General features: G+C 40.2%; 1 protein-coding gene across 1 annotated transcript in view; it reads right to left on the bottom strand.

Moving 5' to 3' along the window:
- Positions 1-1202: 1202 nt before the first annotated feature.
- Phf6 (PHD finger protein 6) overlaps positions 1203-13838 on the bottom strand; it is a 45299-nt gene continuing 32663 nt past the window's right edge. The window contains exons 9-11 of the mRNA XM_021153596.3: positions 11238-11371; positions 3628-3754; positions 1203-3300 (exon numbers count right to left, since the gene is read on the bottom strand). Of these exons, the coding sequence (XP_021009255.1) occupies positions 3628-3754; positions 11238-11371 (261 nt within the window). The 3' untranslated portion in view covers positions 1203-3300. The remainder of the gene's footprint in view (positions 3301-3627; positions 3755-11237; positions 11372-13838) is intronic.

Below are 13838 nucleotides of genomic sequence, written 5' to 3'. Positions count from 1 at the left end.
CATTTTGAGTTATGTGCTTTATCTACCATACCAGGGGACTGAAGTCAAGGCTAAGAGTATGCTGGAACTACTCTCTAGTCCTCCTCTCATATCTGTTTGCTGTCGAGCTATTATTAAACATCCTAGGCATTTGTATTTCCCCTTGAAGTAAAGGAAGAGTGAAAGAAACATGGCACTATTGCTGGTACAAATAACCCCTGATACACACTTTTACAAAGCAGACACAGACCTGAAATCCAGAACTCATTTATTGAATGAATAGTATATGCAAGAATACCATTAAAAGGAAACTAATACTACAAACTACAATTTTGAAAATAAAGCCAATATAACAGGAACAAAATATACATAACATTGAGGAATGTTTGATTTTTTGACCCATGATGCATTCCTTATCTTTACAATTAACTTAAATGTCTGCTAAAACAAAACTGTGCCTTGGTCTAACTTCAGTGCTTTTTCAAAAAGCAACAACATTCTACAACACTTTTGCTTTGAGATATTTGAGATTCACACATTTGTTCAAGTACATAGATTCAATTCACTAGCAGATCTGTAGATCATGTTACTCTGTCAGGATCTTGAGTCGTGTGCACTAAGAAGCACCTCAAGTTTGAAAACTGCTGATCCTTGATATGAAATTCACTTCTTGTGTGGGCTTTAAAACAAGGAGATGAAAGCAAAACTCCCCCCTCCCCCCAGGAACAAAGAGGTCTTCTTAAAGTATAGAAACTCAAGTCTACCCTTCTATTCTAAAGAACATTTCTTACTAACATTTCTGGTAAGGCAATAAATGCTCCAGAATAATCTTCAATATACGCTTGCAAAGATTACACGGTTTAATATTAATAATGACAAAAGGGAACAAAAGAAATAAAGAAAAAACAAGAAAAAAAGACGCATCAAAATTTCAGGCTAAAAATACGCAGTAGACAGCAATGGCAGTATTTTTGGAAATGATGTAAATGCCATATATTTGCCAAATAATGTCATGCTTATTAAAACTACAGTTAAGGACTTAAGAGTTGTACAGTAAATACACTGCTGAGGTCTACTGATCTAATACTCCTACCACAATGTGACGCCTAGCCAGATGGTGAAGCTGCTACTTGGGAACGTAAGTACTGTACAATTTTTACATTGTAAGGCACTTTTACTCAGCATAGAATGAAAACAGGAACAAAGAATCAAACTATTGGAAGTTTACAGCCAAACGTGAATGTTTAATGTGACTTCAGTTTACATTTCAACTTTAAATGAAGGTTATCTAGCCAATCACAGCACAGTGAGAAAAACAGGTAGTTAGCCACCTATCTAACCAACCAAAAGGTAAAGTGCTTTTCTGGTTGCTAGTGGCAGAGAAAGGGCTGAAGAAACCCATACAAAATCATACATGTACTACATATCAAATCCATCAACTGACGGCTATAGCATTTGAAGTCCTTTATATAATAATTGACTGGCCATAATTACCCCTGGCACCTTCCATTTTTCTTAAAAAAAAATCATTACAGTAGTTGTCCAAAAATGAAGGGGCTCCATTTCTCCATGGGTAAGTTCTATGGCACACAATGGAAAAATTACCTAGACACAGTGATTTAAAGATTTAAAAAAGAATGGTTTTCAAGCTGTTATAAGGAAATAAAGTACAGATCCTTTGGGAAAAGTCGCATCGCTTGGTAAACAAACTGAGATCTGTCCTTGCACTTCAAGTCATGATGAACCTTGCAAACTAATCCCATACACATCATGGCATATTAAGAGTGAAAGGAGAAGACGCACAAGGCAATCCACTACTAAAGCTAGTTTCCTTCTAAAATAACAATAAAAGATGGTTAAAAGAAAGCAAGCATTGAGTCCCTTGATTTAAGTAAATGTGTAAATACACACCTTAACAAACATGATCTTAAGGGACAAGCAGTTTAAAAATTCAGTCAATAAGCACAGTGTAATTTTCCACCTGTTACATTTCAAAACGCTGTTCTACCAGCTACAGAATAGATGAATGTACAGTCAAGTTAGTACGTTATTTCTTATTTGCAAATCTGATTCATTATGGTAGGTTAACTAATGATGTGGAACTCAGAATCCTTACCTTTCATACTGAGGTGCTATGGTAACATTAGGCAGACCGCAACTAACTTTTTTGGTTTTGCCATAAAGAAATATGTAAATGTGCTTCAGCAGGTAAGTGGATGTGTGTCACAAGCGAGAAACGCCAGTGGAAAGAAAGCCTTTCTAAAAATCTGGTGATTGAGAAAATACTTCCGAGCCCTCGAAGAAAAACAGGGCACAAAAGCTTATTCAATCTGTAAGCAAACTGATGACTGAAAGCATTAAATAATGTTTCTAAAATAGTGGTCACAGAGTCAAAAAGAAATACTGTTTTGCACAAAGATGGTTCCTTTAAAAAAAATGTTAGCATATAAGACCTCCTTATATATGCTGGGCCAATATGTGAAGTGTTCCACACAACAGGGCACTTGAGAGAAGCTGGTTTCAGACATGATGTCCAAAGTCCTTTAGCGCATTGCTGACCTCTTGAATTTCAAAGAGGTTTAATCTGATGTTGCCAAACATTATTTTGATCTTGATACGATTCCATTATTTTGCCAGAAGCTCTCTGTACAGCACAGAAAGGTGTACTGTCAAGAGTTTTGGCAGAAGCACTGGAGCTCAGAGCTTATCATCACCAGTTGCCCAGAGTCCATGCCGCTCAGTGAGAATAACTCTAAAAAGGACCACAGGTAGGCTTCAGCACGCTTCGCGACAGAAATGGTTAGAGCATGTGCTGTCAAAGCCAAGACAAAAAGAAGAGTCTCTTCATTGGTCGTTTCCATTGCTTGAGTATGAAAACAAGGAAAAGTCCCCAAATTGCCAGGTGTTGCTACCAGAGGCATGTTTGCAAGGTGGAGTACAACTTGCTTCTGGTTTCCTTTGAGCGTGGATCTACTACACAAACTTACATACTCTAAACAGTAGAACTTTGTTCAGTCCAGAAATACAGTTTACTTCATTCAATGTCTGTTTTAACTGCTGACAGTATACACAGGGCTAATAGTGTTTTGACTGCTTCCCAGAAACTGCAAACTACAGCTACGTAATATCAATATGTCAAAGTCGGCCATCTACTGAAGGCTCAGAAAACAAACTAACAAGGTGATTTAGGCAGTTCAATGAAGGATCTAAGAGTCGGGCAGTAAAAAGTTACAAACCCTTTATTTTAGAAAAAAGTGGAAAAGAAGCACAGGAGTTATAGTTGTTTTTTCTCAGTTTTCTAACTCTCTCTGTCCCACGAACCTGTTTAAAAGATGATAAAAAAATGTAAAATATGATGCTTAAGGTGATATAATTGACATAACATTATTAAGGAACAAGGGTATCTTACTAATGCCATATTCTAACTATGTTTACTGATGAAGTAGATAGCTTGTTTATGGCTCTAAAACTGACCAGCTAAAGAAAAGCAAATACAACTCTACAGGGCATCCTGTAGAGTCCTAACTAAGCATCCTGGCCCCACATTCGGAACTCTATACAATAGGCTTAATAGTTTTGCTGCATCACATCATTCTGTTTTAGTGTGCACGGTGTTCCGACAACAGAGCTTTAAATCAACTTCCATACCTAGTTTCCATTAAGCTGTTGCTGGGTTAGCTGCTGATCAATCGCTACTCTTCCACGGCTTTTACTCTCTCGCTCCTCATCTTCTTCATCTCGCTCATCATTTCCACTATGGTTTTTACAATAGAGTCTACAATGATGAAAGACAAACATCTCAAAATCCTTCTTCTAATGTTGGTAAGAATATAATTATATAACTACTAGCAGAGGAGGTTGGGTCTCTTATAAAATATGGGTTTGCTCCTTCATACTTAGTACCATATGTCATCAGATAACGGCACCTGACAATAGGTCCACATGCTTATTGTCAGAAGGAGACAACAGACACCCAGAACTTGTCCTCAGATCTCCACTTGTACACCATGCCACACACATGTGCCTCCCAACAAATAAATAAAATAGACTTATGAAATTTCTTTTAAAACACAACTTTTATGGATAGGAGGGCTTTTGTGAGTTTGAGGCCAGCCTGGGTTCTGGACTGAGACTGCGTTTTAAAACAATTCAAAACAAAATCCAAGAGTCAACTTTGAGGTAAACTAATGAACTAATCAAAAGCCACAAAACTATTTCATGTACATACTTTACAACTATATTTGAGATATAGTTTTAAGACATATCTACTTTGTATTTGTCTATGTGTATATGTACAGCCCAAAGCCAAAGAAGGGTACTGGATCTTCTCAAGAAACACAAAGTGTTCTCAACTACTGAGCATCTCTCTGACCAAGGGATGTATTAAAGGTGCTTTCCACCAACCCCACTGGCCAGTGTTTAATCCCCAGGACCCACATTGGAGAAGAACACAAATGAGCGAACAATAAACACACAACACCACACCACACACCACACACACACACACGGAAGGAAGGGAATTATCTATTCTCTATACACTGTTGCTTTCTGCTTATATTTTGATACAGCTTTCCTCAAAGTCTTCCAATGCTGTCACATCACGCACAAGCTTCCTTGCCTTCGCTACAATCTCTTCATGGGTCAGCTCTTCCGCCTGCATCTCACTTGGCTATGTTTCTCTTCCTCTATACTGGACCTCCCAATTTCATTTCATGTCACAACACTGACCTATTAAAGACCCGATTGAAACAGATAGCTTGTCAGCTGCACCATACTGTGGATTTGTCTAATGCCATTTTCTTTGCTTCTCTCTTACTCCATTTCAGATAAACTAGGAATCAAATCTGAGTTTGGTAAGCTACAGGTCCAGCTTTAGTCCATCAACCAGCATACTGTATAACTAATCCCGCTCACTTCTGGAGGCACGTGACTTCCAATGTTCCCCTATCAATGATGCTATACTTGAATCATGTCATTAAGGTGGCACTGACCAAGGCAGAGTGTGTCCTTGTATATGTAGGTGGCTTTTGATAATTAGCTATGGAATGAAGAATGCAAGTTCAAGGCCTGACTAGAAAACCCAGTGAGACACTAGCTCAAAAAAATGGGGTGGGGGTGATGAGAAAAGAAAAAAGGCCTAGGAATATACTTCAGTGGTAGACTTATTTATCTAGCATGTACATGTTCAATTCCCAGAAACACACTCATGCACACATGTGCACACACACACAGAAAAGATGATCTGAAGAAAATGTAGTATATGCGTTCAATAGAACTTTGCTTAACTATCAAGAATACATTTTTATTGGTGCAGGAAAATGGATGGAAGTGGAGACCATCCTGTTAATTATGATCAATTCCATGAAGACCAAGTATGTGGAGGTTACAGGCTGGAAAGACCACGAAACTAAAAGGGGGACTATTAAGGATGGGGGGAGGGGCAGAAGAAAGTAACAGGGCTGAGTGTGATCAAAGTACATTATATGTGTGCTGTAACAAAACCCACTTATTCAGTTAGTATATAGTAACAAAAAGAAGGGAGGATAAAAAGATGCTAATGGTGGGCTAACTCAAACCTGGTTTCAGGTAACTTCTACATTAGACAAAAATAGAACAGTACCTTCTTGTGGTCAGTTCTGGATAAAAATAGGCATTTACTCCCCAAAGGTTTACAAGGAACATTTGAATAGAACAGAAAGCAATGATGGGCTTGGGGTATTATAATAACTGAATACAGCTCTGTGAGGTTTTTTTGAGATGTGGTCTCATTATGTAGCCAAAGACAACAAGCAGTCCTAGGGGCCAACCTAGAATTTGTATGTGGGCTAGCTCAGACTCATGACAGTACGAGTGACAGCAATGAGCTATGTCTCCTGCCATCCTTAATTTTGGACTTTGTTTGTTTGCTCTGTTTCACCAAGACAGACTTATATAGCCCAGGCTGCCCTTAAACTCACTGTACCTGAGGCTGACCTTGATCCTCCAGCCTCCATATTCTGAGTGCTGGGATAACACACGTGCACCATCCTTGCCCAGATTGTCAATCTAGTTTTGTTCATTATTTTCCATCATGTTGTAAAACACTTAACAGCTTCACAGATAATCTGTACTCCTCTTCAAATACGGTACACTGGGACTGCATCATGTATGGGACTGCATCATGTATATTAAATATTTTTAAACCACAGGTTCAGATATCCAGAGTGAGGACTCTAGGCAGCGCCATCATCTGTTAAGCATCTTCCCCCAAACATAGCCCCAGTCTAACTTAAACCTTTGAACCAAATTAAACTTTACAGCAAAGGTGGAGAGGGAAGAGGAAACACAGTAAGAATCAGGGCAGTAAACAGATAAGTACAGAATTTGGAAACTTTTCCAAGGAAGCTTACAAAGGAGGGGAGAGGTGAGAGTGATAGGGTGGGGACTGCCCTAAATGGTCACTCTTCTACATAAGAACTATCATGGAGTCTGTCTCCCTCCCCCGCTCCCCATCTCTCTGGCAGGTACTAACATGCCCAACTTCCCTTGCCTTTCCAACTATAAAGTTAGAGCTCTAAAAGAGCTATTTTTGAGGGTGTAGGAGAGATGGTTAGGTGGTTGAAAACACCAGCTGCTCTTCCAGAGGACCTGGGTTCAATTCCCAGCACCCACAAGGTAGCTCACAACTGTCTGCAACTCCTGTTCCAGGAGGTATGACCCCCTCACACAGACATACGTACAGTCAAAACACAGATGTCCATAAAATAACAGTAAATAATTTAAAAATGGCAGTTAAAGAAGAAAGGCCATATTTCAGCGGTCCACATGTTACTTCATTCAGAAATATTCCTTTGCATTTGAACCTGTTTGACTACTTCTTTCCATAATCTATGCACATGAAGACACCCATTCGAAGTCAACAGTCTATCTGGAACAGATGTTGTAGGGATTGAAGGAGATATGTGTGTGTGTGTGTGTGTGTGTGTGTGTATATATATATATATATATATATATATATATATATTAGATTTTTAAAATTTTTATTTTTTTTTTTGGTTTTTCGAGACAGGGTTTCTCTGTGTAGCCCTGGCTGTCCTGGCACTCACTTTGTAGACCAGGCTGGCCTCGAACTCAGAAATCCGCCTGCCTCTGCCTCCCGAGTGCTGGGATTAAAAGCGTGCGCCACCACGCCCGGCAAAATGTTTTTTTAAAGATTCATTTACGGGGGAGGGGGGACTAGAGAGATGGCTCAGTGGTTAAGAGCACTGACTGCTCTTCCAGAAGTCCTGAGTTCAATTCTCAGCAACCACATGGTGGCTCACAACCATCTATAATGCGATCTGATGCCCTCTTCTGGTCTGTCTGAAAATAGCTACAGTGTACTCACACAAAAATAAATAAATTAAAAAAAAAAAGGTCTTAAAAAAAAAAAGATTCGGGGCTGGTGAGATGGCTCAGCGGTTAAGAGCACTAACTGCTCTTCCAAAGGTCCAGAGTTCAAATCCCAGCAACCACATGGTGGCTCACAACCATCCGTAATGAGATCTGATGCCCTCTTCTGGAGTGTCTGAAGACAACTACAGTGTGCTTACATATAATAAATAAATAAATCTTAAAAAAAAAAAAAAGACATGTACCACCTCCGCCTTTTAAAAAAAAAGGATTCATTTACTATGTACACAGTGTTCTGCCTGCATATAAGCCTGCATGCCACAAGAGGGCACCATATCTCATTATACATTGTTGTAATCCACTGGTGGTCCTAAGTGAATTTAGGACCTCTGGAAGAGCAGTTAGTGTTATCAACCTCTGAGCCATCTCTCCAGCCCATAAGAAGTATATTTTACTGGAGAAAGTTTAAAGAACAATTTAAATTATCATGGCCAAATACTTTTTAGAGGTGGCCACTGAAACATGATTTTTTTTTTTTTTTTGGGGGGGGGGTTGAGACAGGGTTTCTCTGTGTAGCCCTGGCTGTCTTGGAACTCACTTTGTAGACCAGGCTGGCCTCAGAAATCCGCCTGCCTCTGCCTCCCAAGTGCTGGGATTAAAGGCATGCTCCACCACCTCCCAGCTTGAAACATGAATTTTTTTCTTTGCTTATTTGAGACAGTAGGCTCTCATGTAGCCTCATATGACCTGAGTTTGCTCTATAGCAGAGGATGACCTTGAACTGCTAGCTAAATACTTGTCTCAACATTCAAAGTGTTATGCACACCTATTTTTATACTGTGACAGGGACTGAATTCAGGGCTTCATGCATGCTAGGCAAGTCTCCACCAGCTAAGCCAACCCAGCCGTGAAATATGCTTTTCTGACAGCCAAGAAGTTAATCTAAATGTCTAAAACAGGAGCCAATAAAAAAGTGATTAACCAATACAATGAAAAACCATACAACCATAAAGCAGATGTAGAATTTGTTAAATGTCCCAGATACAACAAATGGAAGACAGATTGTAACCAACTGCCTCCCACATCTGACATCTTTCCTCTGTGTGCCTCCTAATCCTTTTTAATAATGCTCTGATTACTGTTTAGACAAAACTCTTAACATTTTTGGATCTGCTTAACATTATATTGGTTTTTACATTAATTTGGTGACTAGGTATCTCTCTCTCTCTCTCTCTCTCTCTCTCTCTCTCTCTCTCTCTCTCTCTCTCTTTTTCGAGACAGGGTTTCTATATAGCCCTGGCTGTCCTCGAACTCAGAAATCCACCTGCCCCTGCCTCCCGAGTGCTGCTGGGATTAAAGGCGTGCGCCACCACTGCCCAGTGACCAGGAATCTTTCAATGTTAAGTCCTTCTACTGCGGAATGTAATATAGCTCTCTTGGGTACTTAGCAAAATGCAAGTGCTTTTAAAGTTGGAGAAAGTGTGTACATGTGTGCAGGTGCACATAGGGAGAGGGGAAAGAAACATTTTTCTTTACATTTTCAAAACAATTATGACTGGAATTGCCTTTTAAAAAGCATCTCATATTATGCAATCTTGATGTGCTTTCAGTAATTCTCCTGAGTTTATACATGATTCTTTTGCATTTTCTTAGTAGATAATCACCTAACAAGAGCCAATCACTGTATTTATTATATATCTGTTTTTCTTTTTGTGGTGCTTGGAACGAAACTTGGATTCTTGAATGTCCTAGTCAACTGTGCTGCTGTTGGGCTACACTCTAGCTCCTCTTTCTTTTCTTGTTGCAAGAGCTAACTCTACAGAGTATGTTGAAGATAATGTTGGTGTTGGTACCTTTGTCTTGGTACTAATCTGAATGAATATGTGTTTAGTCTAATTGTTCTATTAGGGATGAACATGGGAATTGCCTCAAGTTTGACCCTCTTTGCAAACCTACTGAATTAAAGCATCTGTGGTAGGACACACGCATAGACAATTCCAAAAAGGCCCAGTCTAAGTCTGGTGATTCTGAGGCCCAACCCTGGGTTGGGGCTATTGCTTTTACTTCAACAATAAATAAATTCTTTGTTGATTTCTCCTGGACACCCTATTATGATTCCCAACTTAGTAAAAGTGCCCTTGACACAACAATCTGAGTTGACACTCAAAGTTATAAACTGTCCTTTCACCATTTACCTGGGAGGTGGTGACATGGTTTTTCTTTACCAATTTACAATAGATCACATGAACACTTATTTTCAAATTTTAGTATCATATTACAGAGCTGGGTTGGATGTCTATAACTTATATTGACTATAAATAAAAATTTATACTGACTTTATAATTCATATTGATGAGACAGGTAGTTTGCTGATTTGAATTGTTTGCCATTCCAGCTAAGCATGCCTTACACAATAAAGTAGAAGTCTTCCATTTCCTTCTTTGTGTTAGATGTCTACATAATAATCTTCATAATATCTGTTGCTTAAAGGCCTGATAGCATTAGAATGTTATGTGGGCACCCAAAGGGCTTGATGACTTAATGTGTAACTGCTTTATCCACAAATACAAGAGCCCAAAGGAGCTGTTTAATTGAATGTTAGGTATCGTTTAACTACATATTAACCCTGTGAAAGTGTTTCACAAGTCTCAAGAGCACATCAAGTTCAGAGATTCCTATCCAATGACTCTGCATGATGGAAATAATGGAGCCACTATAGATACACAGGTAAGTAGAAATCCCATTACAAAGAGTGATAGGCATCCTGAATTTCAGAATACATTCTGTCTCCCTCTCTTATGTGAGGCGTGAAAGCAAAACTTACATACAACAAACACACACCTTAATCTGAGGACATCAGGTGGAACAGAAGCAAAAAGGAGACAAGAAGAATGAACAGGCTATTGACAGTAGTCCAGGTGAGAACTGTTGAGACTTTAGTGTGCAGTTGTGAAGGTAGACGCCAAAGCTAGAGTTCTCTCAGCGTGGGGGTACTTATCTGTTATGCACACACCAGGATACCTGTACCAGGTTCACCTTTGCCCTATATGTCTCAGCTCAAACACTTAGGAGCAAACTCAAACACTTCTTACCACAGGTTAGGTTAGCCCTTTCATCTCCAATATTATAGCTGTTTGTAACTACTTGTAGGTGTTTATATAATTTGTAATTGAGCACTGATTTGTCTGGCCATGTAATTCAAAGAGAGAGCTCTTGACAGAGCCCAATAAACAGTACGCTTCCCAAGGACAGTCTTGTGAATGAGTGGCTCCAGTCCACTGCCTAGCGCATAGGTTACAGATGAATGAGTGCTAGCCCAGGGCCATACCTTCAGGGAAAAAGGCAAACTGTACTTCTCACTCCTTATACAATAGCATTAATATTCTACATTTCTCTGGAACATCATCAAAACTAGAGATTCAAAAAACAAGTGCTCCCTTGGGGACTCCCAGAGACTGAACTTTACCAATCAAAGAGCGAGCACAGGCTGGACCTAGGTCCCTGCACATATGTAGCAGATGTGCAGCGTGGTCTTCACGTGAGTCTTCCAACAACTGGAGCAGGGGCTGTCCCTGAACCTGTTGCCGGCCTGCTTGCCTATGGATCTCGTCCATAAATGGACAGCCTTGTCTGGCCCCAGTGGGAGATGTGCCTAGGCCCACAGTAACTTGATATGCAGGGTGGGGGTGAAGGGTGACACCAAGAGGGGGTTTCCCATTCTAAGGGGAAATGGGGGAAGGACTTACATGAGGGGGTACTGGAAGGAGAGGAAGGACTGATATTGGGTTCTAAAGTGAATAAACAATTTAATTTAAAAACTCAGTGTTATCTTTTTAAGGGCACTAACTTCCTGACATGTTAAGGAAAACGGACACTCGTTATCTTACTTGTAAATTCCTCGTGACATATTTTCAATGTATTTTGCCTTGTCTTGTACACCACAGTGGTAATGGTAGGTTTTAACACAGGCTTTTATTTCACATCCAATAGTAGCACCAGGCTGACTGCAAAGTGTACATTTCTGTTAAAAGAAAGAAAGAACAATCAGAAGCAATATTTCAAGGTTTAGGCAATCATATGTATTCTATTTTTAGCTAATTACTTCAGTTTCCACAGAAGAGAGCAGTCAGGGGCTGGTGCAGTAACCCAGTGGTTAAGGGTACTTGCCGTTCTTACAGAGGATCAGAGTCCACTTCCGGGCAACCATGCTGCATAGCTCCCCATGCCTCTAACTCCCGCTACCTGGTACTCAGAGGTTGCAGGCAGCTTACAACTGCCTGGAGCTCTGTGTACCTGATACCTTTGTTCTGGCCTTCATGGTCACCCACATACATGTGTGCATCCAGGCAGACCAACATACCCATAAACGAAAATAAGTATTAAGAATAGAAGAAAAACAGTAGCCATTTTCTATGGCAAAAATTACACCAACGTTAACTTATATGGCATATAATCAAAGCCATGACACCATGTAAAGATGGACTCTAAATATAGATGACACTCCTTCACTTTACTAGTACAAATAGAATAATATTGTATATTTTAGTGGTTTGACTCCCTTTCCTTCCTGGAATCAGATCCTTTCCTATTATGATTGGAAAAACTGAGAAAAACAGGAAAGCAATCTGCACTAGGAGGCTCTCTGCAGTGTACAGAAGGGAGATGGGCGGGGCAGAAATCTTTTCAGAGCTTCTCAGTGGAGTCTAGAGAAGCTCTTCCTAAAGAAAGCTGCTAGAGGAACAGGTGCCCACTGGAAAGGCAGGTCCATGTGCAGTAAGAGCGACTGGCAGGAGGCAAACATTCTCTTTTCCAGAATGTTTCACAGCCCTTCTCCAGGAAGGGGGGCATAGTAAACGGCTAGCAAGTTTATTCAACTTCAGATGCCCTTGTATTATTGGAGAGGCGGTGGAGGATTGTGATGGACTAACTTCTACTAGAGTATATGTAGGGGGTTGCTAGGTTAGCATTCACCCTAACCTTTTAACATGAAGAGAACTACATTTTTGTCCCATTCACCTACTTAGATTTCTGCGAAACAACCCAGCACTGCTTGCTGCACAAGAAGACTAGGTTTTAGTACTAAGGATTTTAGTTTCAAAGTGATCAAAATTAGCCATCAAATGACCCGAATCTAAAGAACAGATCATTTTCACTTTAACATGGGAAGTTACACAAAGAAACAGTCATTTCTAGTGGAGCTGGACAAAGACCTCAACCATCTGAAGCTCCCACAGGAAAGCCTGAATTCAGAACTGCATAGCAGGGGGAACAAATGGACCATCTCATCCAGGACAGCCATTATGGACCTGATAGGCCCACATGGGACGCTACAGTCCTTCCTGTGGGATAGTATTATGTCTCTAAGAGGGGAAACTGAATCTGTTCATGTTCTTATGTGTAATTCCTAGTTTACTTCTTTTTTTTATTATTAGATATTTTCTTTATTTACATTCCAAATGCTATCCTGAAGGTCCCCCATACCTCCCCCCCACCCCCCCCCCCAACTCCCACTTCTTGGCCCTGGCGTTCCCCTGTACTGGGGCATATAAAGTTTGAAAGACCAAGGGGCCCTTCTTCCCAATGATGGCTGACTAGGCCATCTTCTGCAAATATGTTATGAGTGTTTTGACTCTCTCTCTCTCACCCAAACACACACATACACACATACACCACACACACTACATGAATGCCTAGATCCCTTGGAACTAAAGTTACAGTTGATCACTGTATGGGTGCTGGAGAGTGATCCAAGTCCTTTGTAAGAACTGCCAGTACTCTTAGCTGCTAAGCCATCTACTTCTCCAACCTCTTATTTAATTTTTTTTTTTTTTTTTTTTTTTTTTGGTTTTTCGAGACAGGGTTTCTCTGAATAGTCCTGGCTGTCCTGGAACTCACTTTGTAGACCAGGCTGGCCTTGAACTCAGAAATCCGCCTGCCTCTGCCTCCCGAGTGCTGGGATTAAAGGCGTGCGCCACCATGCCCGGCTTTTATTTAATTTTTCAAATGATTTCCTACTCTTAATTAGGTTAATATGTGTGTATCTATGTGGGCAAATGTGCACAGGTAAGAACAGGTACCAATGGAGAACAGGGTGTTAGACCTGGAGTTAGAGTTACAGGAAGTTACAGGCAGTTGTGATCTGGGTACTGGGAACCTAATTCAGGTCCTCTCAAAGACTAATATGTTCTCTTAGCCCTTGAGCTGTCTCTCGAGCCTCTATAATTCCCACTTTAAATATAAATATGGAGGATGGAAAAACAAGATTAAAAAGCAAACAAATGTAGTTTGAGTTCTTCAATAAATCAGAGAAAATGAGGTAGAGGGGGCTACAGAGATGGCTAAGGAGCAGTAGCTGTTTTTCTAGATGATCCAGGTTCAATTCCCAGCAATACCATGATGGCTCACAACTGTCTTTAGCTCTAGTTCTACAGTACCCAAACTCATTGTCTGACCTCCATGGGCACTTCATGCACATGAATATATGCAGA

The sequence above is a fragment of the Mus caroli genome, unplaced genomic scaffold (assembly GCF_978045245.1).
Source record: "Mus caroli unplaced genomic scaffold, Mus_caroli_1 scaffold_5, whole genome shotgun sequence".
NCBI lineage: Eukaryota > Metazoa > Chordata > Mammalia > Rodentia > Muridae > Mus > Mus caroli.
Note: the sequence above shows the minus strand (reverse complement) of the source record. Positions and strands in the feature narration are given on the sequence as shown.